The sequence below is a fragment of the Emys orbicularis genome, chromosome 14, assembly GCF_028017835.1.
Source record: "Emys orbicularis isolate rEmyOrb1 chromosome 14, rEmyOrb1.hap1, whole genome shotgun sequence".
NCBI classification, from domain to species: domain Eukaryota; kingdom Metazoa; phylum Chordata; order Testudines; family Emydidae; genus Emys; species Emys orbicularis.
In genome coordinates, this window is record NC_088696.1 from 36,538,564 (window position 1) to 36,561,840 (window position 23,277).

Genomic DNA, 23,277 nt, shown 5'->3' on the forward strand with positions numbered 1-23,277 from the left:
AAAAGCTTCAATGGAAAATTTTTGACCAACCCTAATATCTGTACAGCACAGGAAGGATGGTCTATAGAGGTAGGTGTGGTGATCTGTGGGTTACTTGTCTAGGGTTGTCTGTAGGGTTCCATTGTTGAAGCTGATTGTGGTGTCCAGGAGGTTGATGCTAGTATGGGAGTGTTCCAGAGAGAGTTTAATGGATGGGTAGTTGTTGGAGTTGTGGTGGAAATCTATAAGAGAGTTTAAGCCGTCTGTCCAGAGGATGAAAATATTATCCATATATCTCAGATGTATCACTGATTTCATGGTGCATTTGTCTCCATGGACCTGTAGTAGTCAAATCCTTGTTACCTATTTCTCAGTGAGTTATTTTAGCCCCAAGATCCGCCCAACACTCCTAACTACCTAAAATAAACCCCTACATTTTTGATAGACCAAGTGCAGGACAAGAAGCTTGCACACTTAGGCCTGGTCTATACCTAAAACTTAGGTTGACCTAGCAACATCACTCAGAAGTGTGAAAAATCCACACCCCCGAGAGACGTAGTCAAGCTAACCTTAGCCCCAGTGTAGACTCTGCTAGGTTGACAGAAGAATTCTTCCATCAACCTAGCTACCTCCTCTAGAGGGGGCGGATTTATTATGTGATGGAAAAACCCCTTCCATCGTCATAGCAAGCGTCTATGCTACAGAGGTTAACCCTGGTCTCATTTTATGTCTGTATGCACCTAGAACTTCAAAGGCAGTCTACCATTAACTATGGTAGACATGTGCAGTTCTGCAATCTTCGTTAACAACAGTAACTTGTTCAGTTTTAAAGCTACTTTACAACAATCTTGGTTGGAACCTGTTCCAAAACAAAGACACATGCTGTAATTCTGTGGCAAGCATGTATACTTCCTTACTAATTAGGTACTCCGTTTCAGGAAGCGACCAATTGACTGATTTGGGTTGTCTCGCGTAACAGGCCGGGACTCACCACCATGGTGCCTCCTGCTGGTCATTCTGGGAATTAGCTCTGTCTTTTCGCAGAGCGCCCTCCTCCGGTGGTGTCTCGCCTGCGTGATTTCTGCTCCGGACCTGGGTCGCCTCAAGGACCGGCGGGGTCCTCTTCAGGACACAGGCCTCCAGCCCCACATGCCCCATTCTGTTCTCCTTCCCTTCCGGGGGAACAGCAGTCCTCTGTCCAGCCACTCACCTCTGTGGCCAACTGCAGCCCAAAGTTCTAGCCAATTACCTCAGTGGCAAACTGCAGCCCTTCACTGGCCACTCCCCTCAGTGGCAAGTGGGGGCAAGGGAGACCCAGGCCTGCCCACTACTCCAGGTCCCGACCCAGGGACCCTCTAGGCGGCAGCCACACGCTGTGTCTAGCCCTAGCACCTTCTCTGCCCCTGTATCAGGGCTTCAGTCTTTCAGCCAGTCAGGCTGGAGCTCCCTCTGCTCCCTGACCCGGCTCAGCACTGCTCTGTCCAGGGTGCTGGCAGTTTCCTCAGCCCTTCAGGGACCCAGCCCTTTCTCCCACGGCTCCAAAGAGGGAACTGCCCCACTGCCCTGTCTCTCTCTTTATATATGGGCCTGCTCTGCCCTGATTGGCTGCTCATTGCAGCCCCTCTCTGATTGGCTGTCTGCTGCGCAGCCTCCCCAGGGCTGCTTTTAACCTTTTCTCCACCAGTGTGGGGCAGACGCCCCATCACATCTCCCAAAGAAAGTCTGTGTGTTACTTATCACTAGGTCTTTGCTCAGACATCACCTTTCAGCTCAGTAATTGTCCACAGCAGGACTTGACATGCAAACACAGATTGAGTGAAGGATGGATACAACTATAGTCTTTTCCCGGTGTGCTAACAGGCAACCTGAACTGCTGGAAAATAGAAAGAGACTTTAAAGGTGGTCTGTCTGAGATAGGTATTTGGTGTCACCAGGAGGACTCCGAGATTGCTGGCCCAGGAACTCAGTCTTCTCTCTTCCAGGTGCCTTTGGCTTTTGAGAAGTGATGTGCTGAAGGACACTAGTCATTTTATCCTATTTCTGCTGGCTGGTCCAACTTGGTTCCTCTTTTTGGAGGTTCTGGCATGTCGACTCATACTTCCTGTGAAGATTCAAAATGTCCAACCAAAAGGAGAGTTATCCTCTCTTACCATCCCATCAGGGAACAAGGCATCAGCTTTTGAGTTCTTGCAAATGAGACTAGGAATTTCCTGAATCATTGTGTAATACATCTTGTCACACCAGCTAGTGTAAGACAAGTTAGGCCATAACTGTTGGTACAACCATCTTGGGACACACCTTGAACACTGGTTGGTCCGGTCAGCAGCTTACCTCCGCAAGTCCCTTTCTGTGACCCCTTTGTGGTGCGTCCCTTGGCCAATTTTGCAATTATTGCTTGTTCAATTTGCAGTTTCTCCATCAACATCCTGCTAGCTGCTGAAATGTCCAATTTAAAGTTCATATAATTTATATAAAGTCTCTTCGTAATCTTTGGTGCTCTTTAAACTTGTTTTAACAGTCCATTATACAATGCAAAGTCCCTTCAAGAACTGTTGTTCTCCGGATGGCCAGAACAGCTGTGTAAATAGTCCAGGCCTGTTCTCCTTGTTTCAACAACCACAGTAGGACCTTAGTATGCATGACTGAGCTGAACAATTACATTTGTGATTATTCCACTCTAGCCAAGTGTCCTTATACACACACTATGTGGTTTCAGTGCATCTGGTTTACTGCCTCTTCAGCACTAACTTGATAGCATAAGCATGTTTGATTGTAAACATTAGCCTTACTCCTTCTCTTGATCACGTAAACTAAAAGGAATCAGTATGAATGCAATTTCGTTCTTTCCTGAGAGGGTTGCACAGCAGGCAAACCCTGGCCCTGAAGTTTACAATAAGTAATACAGTTGATTTCCCTTTTACACATTTTAATTATAACATTAGATTCCATCACGTTCCCCACTGGGCTCTCAGCAACATCTCCAGCAGCTTCTTCCCCAGTCACTTTCTTCAGGATCCCTTCTAGTAGCTCTGTCATTCTTTCCCTTACCTCCCTGAGCTGAGGTCTGGGCTACCATCTGAATCTGAGGGGAGAAACTACATGCCAGGCAGATTTATTTCAAGTTTATTTAGACTTAATTAAGTAGAACCCCAGCAAGGGAATTTGGTTTTTATCTTTGGACTGTGTGAAGTTCTTAAGGGGCTCTGTGAGAAGGGAAACCGAGGCAGGGCGCTGCAGAGCCATGCTTTGCCTGCAAGGGGCATTGGCATTGGGGTAGCACCTGGATCAGGACCCCATTGTGCTAGGGTTTTAGCTGAGTGGACGGAGAGGAAGGATGGGATCTTAGAGATGTTATGCAGGAAGAAGTGGTGAGATTTAGGCTATGTCTACACTACCACTTATGTCGGCAAAACTTATGTTGCTCGGGGGTGTGAATATTCCACCCCCCTAAGCGACTTAAGTGACACTGGCATAAGCGTAGTGTGCATAGTGCTGTGTTGGTGGGAGAGCTTCTCCCGCCGATGTAGCTTCTGCCGCTCACGGGGCTGGTTTTTCTAAGTCGACGGAGCTTTCTCCCATCGGCATAGAACGTCTTCACCACACGTGCTGCAGCGGCGCAGTGGTACCGGCATTGGTGGTGCGTGACTCCTCCATGTGGGGAGGCTGTGAGCACCTGGACGGTGGCCCCGCCTTGAGACCCACCCCTGCTCAGCCTCCTCTCCTGGAAGCTCCGCCCACGCTCCATCCCAGGCCCCCCGAGGCCTCTTCCACGAGCCTTCCCCCCCCGTCATTTGTGCCTCGTCGCCTCATCCGCGAGGCCCCCCCCCGCCTGCCGCTCACACCTCTTTTCTCCTGCCCCTGACCCCCCTGCCTGCCGCTTGTGCTGCTTTGCTGCCTCCCTCAGGTCCCCCCACCCGCCTGCCGGTCGGCCGCTCCCATGCATGCGCCTCTTCGCACCCTCCCCCAGCCCCACCTGCCCGTCGGCCAGCCAGCTGCTCGCGCATGACTCTTCACCCCCTGCCATGAGGCTCCCATGCGGGCGGAGTGGGGACAGGAAGAGGTGGAGCCGTGAAGGAAGAGGACGAGCGGGACCAGGGCCTCGGGGCAGAGCGTGGGTGGAGCCACAGCCAGGGTGCCCACCCTCTCGGCAGCAGCACGCTCCGAAGGTGGCAGGCAGGCTGTTTGGGGCGGCTTGGCCTCCCCTGGCCTCTTATACCCGCCGCCTGTGTGTACCCATACAGCTGCGCCGCTGTAAGTGTAGACAGGCCTTTCGGGATGGCTGGGCCAAGTAGAAGACCATGCGTAGGTTATGGGTAAGGCTGCGATTCTCTCACAGATTCCGTGGCTTTCCACAACCTCCGTGACTTCTGAAGTGGCTGGTGTGGCTGACTGCAGCGCTGCCCGAGCAGCCAGCCCTGAGGCCAGCTGCTCGGGTGGCCCCTAGGCCATTGCTCGGGAGGCCCCAGGCAGCTGGTTCTGGGGACCGTGCAAGCAGTGGCCAGTGTGGCTGGCTCCAGGGAGTGCCCAAGCAGCAGTCCTGTGGGCACCCTGGGGACCGCCCGAGCAACAGTGGTCCCGAGGTGGCTGGAGCAGCATCCCCAGAGGCGCCCGGAGGCCGTCTGGAGAACGGTCCCCAGGGAGCAGCAGCCGGGGGCAGTCAACCCCCAGCAGGGCCCCCCAAAGCAGCAGGGCCCCAGAAATCGAGATTTAGTCAGGGGTATTTTTGGTAAAAGTCATGGATAGGTCACGGGCCATGAATTTTTATTTATTGCTGATGACCTGTCCATGACTTTTACCAAAAATACCTGTGACTAAATCTTAGCCCTAGTTATGGGGCTGAGTGACGCTGAGGGTGCTGTCCTTGGTGATGGAGAAACAAGGGAGTGGGCAGGGCTTAGGGTGGGAAAGATGAAGAGCTTCATTTTGGCGGTGTTGAGCTTTTGTTTGGAAGCAGTTTGGGGTGCATTGTCCTCTCTACTTCCTGCGGCTTTCCCCTGCATGTTCAGAGACTGAAAAGAGGGGAAATCGAATGTCAGGAACTCAAATTCCTGCAAGCTGCAATGTATGCAGAACAAAGTGATGGTGCTGGAGCCCAGTTCAGGGACGTAACTTCTATTGACTGAGAGCAGAATCAGGCCACACGCCTCTGCATCTTCCTCCTGGTCACATGCTGGACGTGGAACCCAGAGACGTCCCAGACACTGTTTCTGCCATGGGTCTGGCGGATTTGTACTGATCCGACATTTTCAATTGGCTTTGTGTTTTTCAGGTTAACTGGTGGTAGTATCACTGCCGTGGGGCTAACTGGCCTGGCAGAAGTCTTTCCAAACTGCCTTCAACTTGAAGAAATAAAGTAAGTGACCCGCGTTATTGGGGGCGAGCGATGCTTTTAAAATCAGCTGAGAATTATTTGGGGGGGAATATTAACCAGACAAACTGATTTGCAGCTTGCAGGACAATCGACTGAGGGACCAAGACATGGGGAAGGTCATTGAAATGCTTTCCAGAGTGGAAAAGTTAAAGATGATTGAGTAAGTAAGAGATGTAGTGACTTAAGCCCATTTAAAATGTCCGCTCTGAAGAAGCAAATCATCCCATCAAAGGGTCAAGTAGTTTAGGGTCAACATCAGGTCGGGGAGTAATGCCGGCAGACCCTGGGGTCAGTCAGGCGCACAAAGTTTTCACAGTGAGGTGGACAGTCCAACTTGCAGCCCGTGGACTGGCCTGTGGGATGATTTTGTCCAGCCCCCAAAGGTGTTTGCCCTCACCCCTAGCAGACCTGCTCTACAAAATGGTGTCCTCTGCACAGTGGGACTTTACCATTACAATATGTGCGAGGTCATGCCGCACGGAGGACGCCATTTTGTAGAGCACTTATTCCTGGGTGTGGCCTGCGGAGGTGCCCCAAAACTAGCATCTGGCACGCAGCACTGAAAAGGCTGGACCACAGATCATCAAATTCCACCCAAATACCCCTACATCATGGAGCCTAATGACTTCAGTTAAACCAAAGCATTTTAGTCCTCAGGAGACTACACGGTTGTGTGCCACTGGGGAACAGGAAAGGCCGAGACGCAGTCAATGCCTGAGGCCCCTTCCATTAACCATTAGAACAAACTACCAAAGGAAACAGTGAATTCTTCACCTCTTGAGGTCTCTAGATCAAAACTGGTTACCTTCCTAGAAGATCTGCTTTAGCCAAACACAAACACAAGCTACTGGGCTCAAAATGGAAGTAAGAGGATGAAATTTGATGGGAATAATCTAATAGTCGCTCCTGGTTTTAATATCTAGGAAGTTATGTACAATTAGATTTCATTAAAAAAGAAAATAATCCCCAGCCTCAAGGTTTTACTAAACCTAATATGAATAGAAATGTTTTCTTGGGATGTGCTTGTGTATGCAAATATAGGGGGGAAGAAGAATCGGAGTCAAACATGCCTCTGCCAGGCTGGAAAGTGGAAACCCTGACACAACAGTATTGGCCTCATAATGCACAGGAGCCTTCAGTGAAACAGGTTTTCAACTGAAAAAAGAAGAGAGTGAAATTTACCAACTAAACCAATCTAATTTTAGGGGCTGTTCCTTCAAACTCTTACACGTGGGCATAACTTTACTCGTCAGCAATTCCATTGATGTCAGGCAGAGTCAGTTTATGCCCATGCAAAAGTGTTTGCAGGATCAGGGTGAGTGAAGTCCAAAACTTAAATAAACAGCATAAATAAAAGGAAATTATATTTTTAAAAAATCCTTTGAGTTTTACTAGTAACAGGTTAGATTTTTTTAAGCATAAGATTTTTATCTTGAGTGTATTCCTTTAAAGTGCTGTATTTTACATCTGTTATTTTGCTACAGCAAACTATGAAAAATGTACTGTATGTATTAAATATTTTATCATAAATGCCTATGATATTGCAGTTGTATCACCTACATTATTAGTAAGTGTTCTGTTTAGCAGAAAAAGGTGAAGAACTGTTTTACTATCCTATAGCTCTATCAAGTGTCCCTGATTCGGAACTCAGGGGCAGCAGTTGCATTTGAAAGAGTCCATAAAATAGAATTGAATTGCGAACAGTCAGAAATGTCTGTTGGCTGAAAACAAACAGGTATAGTTTTAAATAGTCAACAAATCCATTAGATGTGTGTGTGTGTGTGTGTGTGTGTGTGTGTGTGTTGAGAAGCAGTGGTTATGTATTAAATAAAAGAGACTTACTATCAAATACAAGCAGCTGATATTGTGATGCTCTGACTATCCCCAGTTTAAGCCATAATGATATTTCGGTGAAGTCTGTTCTTACTTTGGCGAAGGGAGCCACTACTTGTCCAAATCTTACTGAACTACATATAAGGTACTGGTAATATATACTTTATTTCTCTAACTGTTGACTTTAAAAATTGACTTCTCTTTTCAGTAGAATTGCTCCGTAATAAAGATTGGTGCAAATTGAGTTCAATTCTCTCCTCTTATTGACAAGTTGAAACATGGAGTTTGATTCAGTTACATTATAGAATTATTAAGGCATTGATTCTTACGTGTTCATTTCACACATTGATTTTTCAATGTAAAATGTATATGTAACATAATTTAAACTCTGTTTTTAAAACATGCAATATCTACCCGGTGAGATTCCTTGTCAGTGCAAATGAGTTATAAACCAGCGAAAATGACTGGAAAAGCAACACTTTGCATTGCCATGCACTTGCTTTGTCTTTGAACAATGGTTTTGATATTATCATATGTCCAAGCTATTGGGTAAAGTGGAGACTTAAATTACAGCTCTTACAACTTACAGTTGTAAGTTCATTTTACAGTTCATTTCCATGGGTAAACTCCAGGAGCCAGATTAATCCCTAGTATAGCTCTAATGAAGTCCTGTTTGCTTTTTTCCAAGTTTCTCCATGCAATACACATGTGATACTGAAATCACTGCTGACGCTTCTTATAACTTATCTTGCAGAAGAGCATTTGTGTTATTTTGCTCCATGCCACAGCTGGAGCAAAGGGCCAAGTCGCTGCAGTAAATCGTAGCATTTTGGATCAATCAGTGGAATGAGCTCCTGTTTTCATGAGAGTTGTATCTAGAGAAGGGGAACCCCAAGAAGCAATTTGCTCAAGCTTCCGGCCAGCCTTGCTGAGACCAATGATTCTTTTGACTAACATCCACTGCAATATTCCCTTTTGCTTCATAAGCTCAAGAGCTCTGAGAGCAGCACATTTCTAAGGCTTGATTCAGCGCCACTGAATTCAGTGGGAGCTTTGCCGTCCATTTCAAGGAGAGCAGGCAGGGCCCCTAGTGAGCATTTCTGCATGAGAAGTTTAATCCTTTAGCATTTACCCTAATAGTGTGTTGTATTTTGCTTGCAGGAAGGACACCATCATGATATATTTTTCTGGCCAGTCCAGAAAAGTCCTAAGGTGAGAAATTGATCTTGGAGTTGTGAGTATTTAAGGGAATTCTGATTCAAACAATAGTCATTTCTACCATGGACACTGGTGACTGCTGGCTCCAGAAATGGCAGGAGCAGATTTACCATGAAACAAACCGTGCGGTGGCACAGGGCCCCCAGTGACAGGGGGGCCCCCAAAACGCAGGACAAATATTTGACAACCTGCCCCCAAGTCCCGGCCGGCGGCGCAGCAGGGCTCAGGCAGGCAGGCTACCTTCATGCCGTGGTCAGTGGCTCCACACCGCTCCCGGAAGTGGCCGGCTGCTGGCACGTCTCTGCGCGCCCCTGGTTGGGGCGGCGGCTCCGTGCGCTGCCCTCCGGGCAGTGCATGGAGACCTGCTGTCCCCATCCCCCCAAGGGACGCACAGAGACGTGCCAGCAGCAGGGCTAAGGCAGCTCCCTGCCCGCTCTGCCTCCCTCCCTCCCTCCCTCCGCGCTGCTCCCGGAAGTTGCTGGCATGTCCCTGTGGCCCCTGGGGGTGTGTCTCATGCGCTGCCCCCGCCCTGAGCGCCGATTCTGCAGCTCCCATTGGCCGGAAACTGCGCTTTGGGAGCTGCACCGCCCAAGGTAAGCGCCGCCCCCTGCCCCCCTCCCGCACCCCAACCCCCTGCCCCAGCCCAGAGCCCACACCCCGTATCCAAACTCCCTCCCAGAGCCCACACCCCTCACCCAAACTCCCTCCCAGAGCCTGCCCCCCACACCCTCTTCTGCACCCCAACCTCCTGCCCCAATCAAGGTACCTCGCTTTATTGTCATTTAATTCCCATTACTTATAATATAGGAGGAGGATGAAGAAAAAAAGAATGAAAAACCGGGGGGAGGGGGGGAGATAAGAGAGAATGTCCTTTTTCTTGGCTGGGGGGACCCGAACATGAAGCTGTACACAGGGCCCCACAAACCCTAAATCTGCCTCTGAGAAATGGGACATAATTCCCCTGCACCCCGTGCAGTCATTTACACCTGTTACAAGGGAATGCAAAACTGTTAATCCAGAACGGGAGCATTTTGCATGGGAGTAAATGACAGTAGAGGTCGCAAGGCAATTCTGAATCACGGCCATGTCGATGTTTTCTCTAGGGGGTGGGGCATAAATGGGGTACAACACTTCTTGCACCTTGCTTGGTTGCCTCTTTTCATGCCACTGCGTATGTGTGGGGACAGCATGGATTTAGCCCTAGGTAAGTAAATACCAAGCAAAATATGGGTCCTTGTTTTTCTCTTAGAGGATCAGTCTGAAAATGCCCCAGCCGGAAAGCACCTGTCATCACATGCTGTGCTACGTAGTTGAATGTTTTCATTTGCAATGAGCAGTCCTTAGCCTCCTGACTCCGATTCAGCTGCACTACGGCAGTGCTGGGCCAGAGAACTGAATCCTGGAAAGAGACTCAAGCTACATCTGCACTGCAGCTGGGGTAGACATACCTGCACTAGCTTTGATCCTGCTAGCATGCTAAAAATAGCAATGTAGCCATGATGGTGTGGGCGGTGGGAGGCATGGGCTAAGTATAAGCCTATCTGAGACCCTAGGTATGCACTCAGAGCGGCAAGCCCGTCCCACCGCCCATGTCACTGCAGCCATACTGCTGTTCGCGCACTAGCTCGATCAAAGCTAGCACAAGTTCGCCTCCCCAAGCTGGGAATTACAGCCCCTGCTGCTGTGTTAAATGTACCCCCAGTGACTTCTTCCAACAAAGCTTTATTCCTTCCCTGTGCATACTGTATCCCACAATGTAGCTGGAAAATATTCAACAGCGCAAATGTCTCATGATGGAGTTTCAAAGGCCGGTAAATATTTTGTTTCTTTGCAGATCAAATTTGAGGAGAAGGGAACATAAAAAGGAAAATGCTGCTCAAATAAGAAATGTGAAGTTACGGTAAAAGAAATATACTTAAATTTCTATGGGTGAATAGAGATCTTCACATGACAGGTTCCACAGATGGGCAAAGTAACAGCCGCCTTAGACATTAAAGGCAGAGGATATTACGATTTAAGAGCTGTTAGAAATAGGGCTGGATAAATGTTTAGACATTAAAAGTATCCCAGCCTGTCCAAATGAGGGCCCCAAGTTACTGTGAGTTGGGCTCAGCAGCTGAAGTGGTTTGACAATGTTCAATTGTGACATCACATGTTGTCACAGGGAAATTTGCATCACAATGTGATCATGCCATGACACCAGCCCAGCAGAGCCTGCACTTGTGGCAGGAAAGGGCTGTGCGCATTGGGAAGCAACTGACTTTCTTCCCCTCGCCTCCACGTGATGATGGGAGATGGACTCTTAGAGCACTGGGATCATCATGGCTGGCATAAGACGATAAAGAGGATAATGGATGGCACGTGTAGAGAAGGTAGCTTGGGGATTATTATCTGCCCCTTCTCACAATACAAGAACAAGGGGACGTTCCATGAAATTGAATGGCAGCAAATTTTAACCTGATGAAAAGAATGGCTGTTTAACACAGCATACAATTAGCCTGTGGAATTCCCTGCCACTATATATAACTGAGGGGACAAGAGCTTAGCAGGAGTAAAAATGGACTGGATAGTTATAAGGATAATGAGAGCATCCAGATTTCCACCAGTAAGGATTTTTTTAAACAAGCATTGTGGAAGGGAGAAAAACCCTCCTGTATCAGAGCAAAAGCCAGTCTCTAACTGCAGGGGTTATGACGAAAATGTCCCTAGGAGTTGGCTATTGCATAGTGACCGACTTCACAGTTTCTTGCCACTTTCTCTGTAGGAGCTGGTGCTGGCCACTATCAGAGACAGGGTACCACAGTTGGTGGACCATGGGTCTGAGCTGCCATGTTCATTCCTATTAAATCCAGCATGTTTCACCAGCACTAAATTCAGGGGCTAGCGGTGTTACAAAAATACACTGATTGGCCAGCTGATGGCAAGCTCGACTGGATCAGGGAGCCCAAACTGGAGTACATGGCGGTAAGAGACAGCACTTTATTCTAAGCCTCTTTGCTGGTTCCCTAGCACAGTCGTGTCACAGCGCCACCCACTAGCAAGTTAGACGGCTGGAAGTGAGCGTATCTGTGAATCTGGACTCTGGGTTCTATCCCCTGCTCTGCAGTTGACTCCCTGAGTGACTTTGGCAAAACCATTTACCTCCCTGTGCCTCTTTTTCCCCATTTGTAAAATGGGGATGATAATTCTTAGTAACAGCATAGCGGCGGGGGTGAGACTGAACTACATAATAACATTTTGCTCTCCCGTAGCACTTTGCCTTTAAAGATTCCCAAGTACTTTACAGAAGGATTATGACCATTTTATAGGGAGAAAAACAACTGATCTCCTTTCTCCCAGTCCTGTACCCCATCCACCGAGCCCCTCTGCCTGTCTACACTATTCCTAATGTGAATTCCCCATGGATCGAGAGAGGGATAATTCCTAGAAAGGCCCATTGAGAGCTGAAATGAGTTCCCTGTTCTGTTTGTCTTTCTGGTCATTTAATCCAATCTTTCTGTTCTTAGAAATGTATTTAAATGTCCATGGGTTGATTGAGGCCCTCAGCTGACAGATTTCACACAAGGGCAAAGTAATAGTCATATTAATGATGATGAGACTGACCTTGTCTGTAAAACACTTTGAGATCTATGGATGAAAAGTGCTTGGAATTCTAATTGTTATTAAACATGACATGCAGGAGGGTTTATTGTTTTATTATTCTTTAAGGACTGTTGGAGCTAGAGCTGGGTAAATGGTTAAAATACAAAAATCCTGGCCTGCCTAAACCAGTAACCCCAAGTTACTGTGAGCTGGGCTCAGCAGACATGGTTTTACAGTGTTCTGTTGTGATGTCATGTTGTCGTGGGGAAGTTTGTATCATGATGTCATAGGGTGACCAGATGTCCCGTTTTTAAAGGGACAGTCCCGTTTTTTGGGACTTTTTCTTATATAGGTGCCTATTACCCCCCCACCCACTGTCCTGTTTTGTCACAGTTGCCATCTGGTCATTCTATGATATCATTATGCCATGACACTAGCTCAGCAGAGCCTGCACTTGTGGCAGGAGAGGGCTAGGCGCGCATTGGGAAGCAGCCCGCCTGCTTCCCCTCACCTCCATATGGCGACATGAGAGGGACTCATAGAGCACTAGGGTCATTGTGGCTGGTGTTGGATGATAAAGGTACACAGAATAATAGACGGCATAGAGAACGTAGATCAGGCACTTATGTTCACCCTCTCATATTACAAGGACAAGGGGATCTTGAGTGAAGTTGAAAGAGAGACAATTTAAAACTGATGAAGGGAAATACTTTTTCTCACAACTTACACATAGCCTACTGTTCCGTGCCTCGGTTTGCCCATTTGTAAAACGGGACAGGTAATGATTACCCACATCACAGGGGGAATTGTGTGACTTTGTTATATAATAGTAGTTTGAACTCACATTGCGTTTTTCCTGTAAGGATCTCAAAGATTTGTACAAAAGTCTTCTCATTATGTAGAGAAACTGAGGCACAGAGAGGTCAAGTGACTTGCCCATTGTCACATAGCTGTCAGTGGCAGAGCTAAGAATAAAACCCAACTCTCCTGACTCACAAGCCAGTAGCCGATCCTCTGGTCCCCTCTGCCGGTTTATATTAATTCGAAAGGGGAATTCTGGATGGATCTAGAGAGGAATGGATGCTAAAAGTGCCTGTTGACCGTTGATATCAGCACCCTGTCCTGTCTCTACTCAGCTCATTTAATCTCATCTTCCTGTTCCTAGAAATATTTCTACGTTTCCATGGGTTAATTGAGATCCTCAGAGAAAAGGTTCCACACAAAGGCAAAGCAGCCATCATATTAATCATTACATTCAGATAGGGTAACCAGATGTCCCGATTTTATAGGGACAGTCACGATTTTTGGGGCTTTTTCTTACATAGGCACCTATTACCCGGCACCCCCGTCCCGATTTTTCACACTTGCTATCTGGTCACCACCCTACATTCAGAGGGTTTGTTTGTTGTTTTATTATTCTTTAAGACCTATTAGAAATGGAGCTGGGCGAGTAGTTAAAATATAAAAATCCCAGGCTGTCCAAACCAGTGGCCCCCAGTTACTGCGAGCTGGGCTCAGCTGATGTGGTTTTACAACAATTCATTGTGCTGTCTTGTTGTCACGGGGAAGTTTGCATCACAATGTCGTCATGCCATGACACCAGCCCCAGCAGAGCCTGCACTTGTGGCAGGAAAGGGCTATGCGCATTGGGAAGCAACTGACTTTCTTCCCCTCGCCTCCACGTGATGATGGGAGATGGACTCTTAGAGCACTGGGATCATCATGGCTGGCATAAGACGATAAAGAGGATTATGGATGGCACGTGTAGAGAAGGTAGCTTGGGGATTATTATCTGCCCTTTCTCCCAATACAAGAACAAGGGGATGTTCCATGAAATTGAATGGCAGCAAATTTTAACCTGATGAAAAGAATGGCTGTTTAACACAGCATACAATTAGCCTGTGGAATTCCCTGCCACTATATATAACTGAGGGGACAAGAGCTTAGCAGGAGTAAAAATGGACTGGATATTTATAAGGATAATGAGAGCATCCAGATTTCCACCAGTAAGGATTTTTTTAAACAAGCATTGTGGAAGGGAGAAAAACCCTCCTGTATCAGAGCAAAAGCCAGTCTCTAACTGCAGGGGTTATGACGAAAATGTCCCTAGGAGTTGGCTATTGCATAGTGACCGACTTCACAGTTTCTTGCCACTTTCTCTGTAGAAGCTGGTGCTGGCCACTATCAGAGACAGGGTACCACAGTTGGTGGACCATGGGTCTGAGCTGCCTTGTTCATTCCCATTAAATCCAGCACGTTTCACTAGCACTAAATTCAGGGGCTAGCGGTGTTACAAAAATACACTGATTGGCCAGCTGATGGCAAGCTCGACTGGATCAGGGAGCCCAAACTGGAGTACATGGCGGTAAGAGACAGCACTTTATTCCAAGCCTCTTTGCTGGTTCCCTAGCACAGTCATGTCACAGCGCCACCCACTAGCAAGTTAGACGGCTGGAAGTGAGCGTATCTGTGAATCTGGACTCTGGGTTCTATCCCCTGCTCTGCAGTTGACTCCCTGAGTGACTTTGGCAAAACCATTTACCTCCCTGTGCCTCTTTTTCCCCATTTGTAAAATGGGGATGATAATTCTTAGTAACAGCATAGCGGCGGGGGTGAGACTGAACTACATAATAACATTTTGCTCTCCCGTAGCACTTTGCCTTTAAAGATTCCCAAGTACTTTACAGAAGGATTGTGACCATTTTATAGGGAGAAAAACAACTGATCACCTTTCTCCCAGTCCTGTACCCCATCCACCGAGCCCCTCTGCCTGTCTACACTATTCCTAATGTGAATTCCCCATGGATCGAGAGAGGGATAATTCCTAGAAAGGCCCATTGAGAGCTGAAATGAGTTCCCTGTTCTGTTTGTCTTTCTGGTCATTTAATCCAATCTTTCTGTTCTTAGAAATGTATTTAAATGTCCATGGGTTGATTGAGGCCCTCAGCTGACAGATTTCACACAAGGGCAAAGTAATAGTCATATTAATGATGATGAGACTGACCTTGTTTGTAAAACACTTTGAGATCTATGGATGAAAAGTGCTTGGAATTCTAATTGTTTTTAAACATGACATGCAGGAGGGTTTATTGTTTTATTATTCTTTAAGGACTGTTGGAGCTAGAGCTGGGTAAATGGTTAAAATACAAAAATCCCGGCCTGCCTAAACCAGTAACCCCAAGTTACTGTGAGCTGGGCTCAGCAGACATGGTTTTACAGTGTTCTGTTGTGATGTCATGTTGTCGTGGGGAAGTTTGTATCATGATGTCATATGGTGACCAGATGTCCCGTTTTTAAAGGGACAGTCCCGTTTTTTGGGACTTTTTCTTATATAGGTGCCTATTACCCCCCCCCCCCCTCTGTCCTGTTTTGTCACAGTTGCCATCTGGTCATCCTATGATGTCATTATGCCATGACACTAGCTCAGCAGAGCCTGCACTTGTGGCAGGAGAGGGCTAGGCGCGCATTGGGAAGCAGCCCGCCTGCTTCCCCTCACCTCCATGTGGCGACATGAGAGGGACTCATAGAGCACTAGGGTCATTGTGGCTGGTGTTGGATGATAAAGGTACACAGAATAATAGACGGCATAGAGAATGTAGATCAGGCACTTATGTTCACCCTCTCATATTACAAGGACAAGGGGATCTTGAGTGAAGTTGAAAGAGAGAAAATTTAAAACTGATGAAGGGAAATACTTTTTCTCACAACTTACACATAGCCTACTGTTCCGTGCCTCGGTTTGCCCATTTGTAAAACGGGACAGGTAATGATTACCCACATCACAGGGGGAATTGTGTGACTTTGTTATATAATAGTAGTTTGAACTCACATTGCGTTTTTCCTGTAAGGATCTCAAAGATTTGTACAAAAGTCTTCTCATTATGTAGAGAAACTGAGGCACAGAGAGGTCAAGTGACTTGCCCATGGTCACATAGCTGTCAGTGGCAGAGCTAAGAATAAAACCCAACTCTCCTGACTCACAAGCCAGTAGCCGATCCTCTGGTCCCCTCTGCCGGTTTATATTAATTCGAAAGGGGAATTCTGGATGGATCTAGAGAGGAATGGATGCTAAAAGTGCCTGTTGACAGTTGATATCAGCACCCTGTTCTGTCTCTACTCAGCTCATTTAATCTCATCTTCCTGTTCCTAGAAATATTTCTACGTTTCCATGGGTTAATTGAGATCCTCAGAGAACAGGTTCCACACAAAGGCAAAGCAGCCATCATATTAATCATTACATTCAGATAGGGTAACCAGATGTCCCGATTTTATAGGGACAGTCACGATTTTTGGGGCTTTTTCTTACATAGGCACCTATTACTCGGCACCCCCGTCCCGATTTTTCACACTTGCTATCTGGTCACCACCCTACATTCAGAGGGTTTGTTTGTTGTTTTATTATTCTTGAAGACCTATTAGAGATGGAGCTGGGTGAGTAGTTAAAATATAAAAATCCCAGGCTGTCCAAACCAGTGGCCCCCAGTTACTGCGAGCTGGGCTCAGCTGATGTGGTTTTACAACAATTCATTGTGCTGTCTTGTTGTCACGGGGAAGTTTGCATCACAATGTCGTCATGCCATGACACCAGCCCCAGCAGAGCCTGCACTTGTGGCAGGAAAGGGCTGTGCGCATTGGGAAGCAACTGACTTTCTTCCCCTCGCCTCCACGTGATGATGGGAGATGGACTCTTAGAGCACTGGGATCATCATGGCTGGCATAAGACGATAAAGAGGATAATGGATGGCACGTGTAGAGAAGGTAGCTTGGGGATTATTATCTGCCCTTTCTCCCAATACAAGATGTTCCATGAAATTGAATGGCAGCAAATTTTAACCTGATGAAAAGAATGGCTGTTTAACACAGCATACAATTAGCCTGTGGAATTCCCTGCCACTATATATAACTGAGGGGACAAGAGCTTAGCAGGAGTAAAAATGGACTGGATAGTTATAAGGATAATGAGAGCATCCAGATTTCCACCAGTAAGGATTTTTTTAAACAAGCATTGTGGAAGGGAGAAAAACCCTCCTGCATCAGAGCAAAACCAGTCTCTAACTGCAGGGGTTATGATGAAAATGTCCGTAGGAGTTGGCTACTGCATAGTGACCGACTTCACAGTTTCTTGCCACTTTCTCTGTAGAAGCTGGTGCTGGCCACTATCAGAGACAGGGTACCACAGTAGGTGGACCATGGGTCTGAGCTGCCATGTTCATTCCTATTAAATCCAGCATGTTTCACCAGCACTAAATTCAGGGGGCAGCGGTGTTACAAAAATACACTGATTGGCCAGCTGATGGCAAGCTCGACTGGATCAGGGAGCCCAAACTCGAGTACATGGCGGTAAGAGACAGCACTTTATTCCAAGCCTCTTTGCTGGTTCCCTAGCACAGTCGTGTCACAGCGCCACTCAGTAGCAAGTTAGACGGCTGGAAGTGAGCGTATCTGTGAATCTGGACTCTGGGTTCTATCCCCTGCTCTGCAGTTGACTCCCTGAGTGACTTTGGCAAAACCATTTACCTCCCTGTGCCTCTTTTTCCCCATTTGTAAAATGGGGATGATAATTCTTAGTAACAGCATAGCGGCGGGGGTGAGACTGAACTACATAATAACATTTTGCTCTCCCGTAGCACTTTGCCTTTAAAGATTCCCAAGTACTTTACAGAAGGATTGTGACCATTTTATAGGGAGAAAAACAACTGATCTCCTTTCTCCCAGTCCTGTACCCCATCCACCGAGCCCCTCTGCCTGTCTACACTATTCCTAATGTGAATTCCCCATGGATCGAGAGAGGGATAATTCCTAAAAGGGCCCATTGAGAGTTGAAATCAGTTCCCTGTTTTGTTTGTCTTTCTGGTCATTTAATCCAATCTTTCTGTTCTTAGAAATGTATTTAAATGTCCATGGGTTGATTGAGGCCCTCAGCTGACAGATTTCACACAAGGGCAAAGTAATAGTCATATTAATGATGATGAGACTGACCTTGTCTGTAAAACACTTTGAGATCTATGGATGAAAAGTGCTTGGAATTCTAATTGTTATTAAACATGACATGCAGGAGGGTTTATTGTTTTATTATTCTTTAAGGACTGTTGGAGCTAGAGCTGGGTAAATGGTTAAAATACAAAAATCCCGGCCTGCCTAAACCAGTAACCCCAAGTTACTGTGAGCTGGGCTCAGCAGACATGGTTTTACAGTGTTCTGTTGTGATGTCATGTTGTCGTGGGGAAGTTTGTATCATGATGTCATAGGGTGACCAGATGTCCCGTTTTTAAAGGGACAGTCCCGTTTTTTGGGACTTTTTCTTATATAGGTGCCTATTACCCCCCCACCCACTGTCCTGTTTTGTCACAGTTGCCATCTGGTCATCCTATGATGTCATTATGCCATGACACTAGCTCAGCAGAGCCTGCACTTGTGGCAGGAGAGGGCTAGGCGCGCATTGGGAAGCAGCCCGCCTGCTTCCCCTCACCTCCATATGGCGACATGAGAGGGACTCACAGAGCCTAGGGTCATTGTGGCTGGTGTTGGATGATAAAGGTACACAGAATAATAGACGGCATAGAGAACGTAGATCAGGCACTTATGTTCACCCTCTCATATTACAAGGACAAGGGGATCTTGAGTGAAGTTGAAAGAGAGAAAATTTAAAACTGACGAAAGGAAATACTTTTTCCTCACAACTTATACATAGCCTACTGTTCTGTACCTCGGTTTCCCCATTTGTAAAACGGGACGGGTAATGATTACCCACATCACAGGGGGAATTGTGTGACTTCGTTATATAATAGTAGTTTGAACTCACGTAGCATTTTTCCTGTAAGGATCTCAAAGATTTGTACAAAAGTCTTTTCATTATGTAGAGAAACTGAGGCACAGAGAGGTCAAGTGACTTGCCCATGGTCACATAGCTGTCAGTGGCAGAGCTAAGAATAAAACCCAACTCTCCCGACTCACAAGCCAGTAGCCTATTCCCTGGTCCCCTCTGCCTGTTTATATTAATTCAAAAGCGGAATTCTGGATGGATCTAGAGAGGAATGGATGCTTGAAGTGCCTGTTGACAGTTGATATCAGCCCCTTGTTCTGTCTCTACTCAGCTCATTTAATCTCATCGTCCTGTTCCTAGAAATATGTCTACATTTCCGTGGGTTAATTGAGATCCTCAGAGAACAGGTTCCACACAAAGGCAAAGCAGCCATCATATTAATCATTACATTCGAATAGGGTGACCAGATGTCCCGATTTTATAGGGACAGTCACGATTTTTGGGGCTTTTTCTTATATAGGCTCCTATTACTCCCCCACCCTCTGTCCCGATTTTTCACACTTGCTGTCTGGTCACCCTACATTCAGAGGGTTTGCTTGTTGTTTTATTATTCTTGAAGACCTATTAGAGATGGAGCTGGGTGAGTAGTTAAAATATAAAAATCCCAGGCTGTCCAAACCAGTGGCCCCCAGTTACTGCGAGCTGGGCTCAGCTGATGTGGTTTTACAACAATTCATTGTGCTGTCATGTTGTCACGGGGAAGTTTGTATCACAATGTTGTCGTGCCATGACACCAGCCCAGTGGAGCCTGCACTTGTGGCAGGAGAGGGCTATGAGCACTGGGAAGCAGCCAGCCTGCTTCTCCTCACCTCCATGGGATGGTGGGGATTGGAGTCGCAGAACCATGGGGTCATTGGGCTGGTATCAGGTGATAAAGATACACAAGATAATAGTATAGAGAAGACTGAGCGGACACTTTGTCTATTCAGTCCATCACCGTAATATCTGAGTGTTGCTAGCAGTCACTTTTTCTCATCATGAGTATTATTATAATTAAGTATTTATATTCTGGTAGCCCTCAGAACCCCAATTAGGATCAGGGCCCCATGTGCTGGGCACCATAAACCTCCCTAGAAGAGACAATCCCTTCCAAGAAGTAATCACAGTCTAGAGACCTAAACTGGTGCTGTGTCTGCTGAAAACAAAGATTATGTTCCAGAAAACATATTGTTTTGATCAAAGAATCTAATTTGAGCTCTTTTAATGCTCCCTCCCTCTCAACGTGGTTTTTAAAGTAAACAGATACCTACTCTTTCCAAGGCCTCCTCTGGGATTCAGAAAGAAAAGTCACTTTTCTCCGAATACAAGAACACAGGCATTTAGAATGAAGTTGAAATGAAGCAAATTTAAACCTGATAAAAGTGAAGACCTTTTCTCACAACCTACAATTAGTGTCACTCTGTGCCTCAGTTTCCCCGCTCGTAAAATGGGAATGATAATGCTTACCTTCCTTGTAGGGAGGATGGTGAGGCTTTACTATGCAATACAACTTTGCACTCTCATAGCACTTGTCAATGAAGGCTCTCAGAGCTCCTTACAAAGTATTATCCTCATTTTACAAGTAGAGAAACTGAGGCACAAGAGGGGTGAAGTGGCTTGCCCAAGGTCACCCAGACCCATCGCTGGCAGAGGCGGGACCAGAATCCAGATCTGATGACTCCCAGTCTGCTGCCCCACCCAGTGGCCCTCTCTGCATTTATCCCAGATGTGAATTCCCCCTAAATCCCCTTAGAACGATCTGCACTCTGATATCAGCCTCCTGCTCTGTCTGTCTCTTCGCCACTCATTTACTGTAATCTTCCTCTTCGTAGGTTACAGGATTGCAGCCTCAATTCACAACATGCAGGGGAGATCGCTGCTCTTCTCAGGGGCTGCGCCCACTTCTCGGAAGTGGAGTAAGTACATCAGGAAAGATCCTGTTTCCTCTAAGGGTCCCTTCTAATGTTGATCTTGCTGCAGGTGGGACGGAAGAGGGAGAAATCATGTCAGATCACCAATGTAATGTGTGTTCCTCACCCCAGTGGGGGGAGGGGGGCCATGTTGTTCTGAGATTAGGCACGCTGGGATTTGAGAAAAGATTCCGTGCAGTGGGAGTTGGGTGTCTAAACCCCAGTGTCTGGCTCTGCGGGAATGTAACCAGAGACACCTATTTTAAAACAGCATTGTTGGCCACGCTGTGCCCCGGAGGCAAAGGCATGTGCCGGGGCCCCGGGGAACGGCGCTGCTCTGGAGTAGCTCTGGAAGGCATTTACAGAGTCAGAAACCAGAAGGATTCATTGTGATGGTCTGGTCTGACTGCCTGTATAACATAGGCCATCGGATTTCTATGCATTCATTCCTGTTTGAACTAGAGCACATCTGTTAGATCCTTGAGGAGACACGTGTCCTGGGACTCTTGGGCACAGAGGGCAGATATGCCTGTTGCACTGCCCTTATGCCCCTCCAAGGCCATCCACCTCTGCTAGATGGTCTGGAGAGGCAGGGCCATGGCCGCACTCTTTGCCCTTCCCCTTTGGGGGGGACTAGCAGCTACTGCCCCCCCCTTTTTTTCCTGCGCAGGTAGTGCCAGGCAGGGTCTGGCTGTACAGATTTCATTGTAACCTACTTGCAATAGGAAATTCAGGGAAATCTAATGTCTCTGGCAAGGTGATTCTCCAGCCCAGCACCACAGATTTAGAGGGCCAGCTCTCCCATTGACTGGCTGGGATTAGGGTTAGAGGGTCTTTCTTACCCTGTGGTTTACCCCTCCCATCAGGACTGCAGCCACCCGTTGACATGGCTCTTCTGTGGCTCGCATTCCCTCCCCAAGTGCTCGAATGGAGGGTTCTTGTTGGGCCTGGGGCACCCACAGAAGCAATGTGAAGCCGAGTGGACTCACTGAGGGGAGAGCTTCCCTCTGAGGTCGCTTCATGTAGGAAGTAGAGCTGGGCAAAAGTTTTTGTCCGAAACTATTTTGCGGGGTGTAACGGGGCAATGCTCACCTTCACGGCGCCTCCTGCTGGCCTCCCGGGGAATTAGCTCACCAGCCTCCGGAGCGCCCTCTGCTGGCCGATGTCTCGCCTTTCACTGGCCTCCATGTCCCTCCCGGACCCCGGTGTCCCTTCTCTTGGGGGCTGTCCCCTGGCAGTACCCCCACAGTATCTGGGTTTCCCCACCCAAGGGAACCCCCACCCACTATCCCCACCTCACCTCAGTATCAGGCTACTGCCAGTCACCATCTAGCCCCCGCTCACTGGGGCGGACTGCAGTGTACAAGCCACTCATCACAGGCAAGGTTGGGTTTGGACCTGCTGCCTTGGCCTACCCCTGGGCTGCCCTCTGCAACCCCAGTACCCTTCTGGGTCTTCAACAAGGCCTGCAGCCTGGGCGGTTTCCAGGCCGGAGCTCCCCAGCTCCTCTGGCCTTCCCCCAGCCCTGCTCCACTCCAGGTACCCTGTGAGCTCCTAAGCAGCCAGGCCCTTCCCAATCAGCCTGGGAACTGCTTGCTCCCAGCCACAGCCCTCTTCTGGGCTGTTTTAAGCCCTTTACGGCTGGAGCGGGTGACCACCTTGCTGCAGGGGGGGAAATGCAGGTTCGGCAACAGTGAAATATTTTGAGAATTCATGTTGTTTTTGCCAAATTGTTTTGGTTAAAAAAAACCAAACCTACAATTATTTTTTTAAATCAAAACAGTTTGTTTCAAAGTTTTCAAAACAAAACATTTTGAGTTCTTGGTTTGAAATGACTTTTTGTTTCAAAATGTCCTTTAATTTTATTTTAAAAACCCAATCAAAATGGTCAAACTGAGACGTTTCCTTGGACCTAATTTGCTGAAAATTAAAAAAAAAAAAGGTTTTGGTTCGACCCGAAACTACTTTGTTTTAGGGTCGTTTTCCCCAGAATTGCCAGTAAACTGAAAAATCAATTTGCACAGTTCTACTGGGGCCAAGCAGGGGAGTGGAAGAGCGTGGAGTAGGAGGATGAGATTCTGTGTTATTTACACTGTTCAGAATGAACCACTTTAATGGGAAAATCCCTCAGTTTATCAGGTAACCAACTTGGTGATGAAGGCTGCAGAGAGCTGGCAGAGAGTCTCCCTGAAGTACATATTTCCAAGCAGTTGGAGTAAGTATTGCCTTGCACCCCCCGAATTACCCTGGGATGAAGATGGTGGCTGTTGTACATAGACACTGACAGGGTTCCACCAAGAAGGAAGCTGACACCCTTCCTAGCCCTCACATAGGAGTATGGGTGGAATATTGAGTCAGGAGGGAGCCAATCAAGCCTCTCTTGGAGTGAGACATACCCCCGTACAGAGGAGCAGCCGAAGGCCCAGGAACCTCTGAAATCTTAGGTAGCTCACATGCTTCTAACATTGCGTTCAGAAGCGGAGTCTCATCCTTTCAGAATAGAGAAGTTTAGCATCAAATGCCTTGTCCCCAAGAATACTGGCTCCAGCTGTTTTCAGCCCGACCACTTAAAAAAATTAAAT

At 47.3% G+C, this 23,277-nt stretch overlaps 1 protein-coding gene across 1 annotated transcript in view; it reads left to right on the forward strand.

Moving 5' to 3' along the window:
* NLRC5 (NLR family CARD domain containing 5) overlaps positions 1-23,277 on the forward strand; it is an 80,859-nt gene that overhangs the window by 15,247 nt on the left and 42,335 nt on the right. The window contains exons 7-13 of the mRNA XM_065416795.1: positions 5,249-5,332; positions 5,427-5,510; positions 7,239-7,328; positions 8,345-8,395; positions 10,236-10,301; positions 20,618-20,701; positions 22,827-22,910. Of these exons, the coding sequence (XP_065272867.1) occupies positions 5,249-5,332; positions 5,427-5,510; positions 7,239-7,328; positions 8,345-8,395; positions 10,236-10,301; positions 20,618-20,701; positions 22,827-22,910 (543 nt within the window). The remainder of the gene's footprint in view (positions 1-5,248; positions 5,333-5,426; positions 5,511-7,238; positions 7,329-8,344; positions 8,396-10,235; positions 10,302-20,617; positions 20,702-22,826; positions 22,911-23,277) is intronic.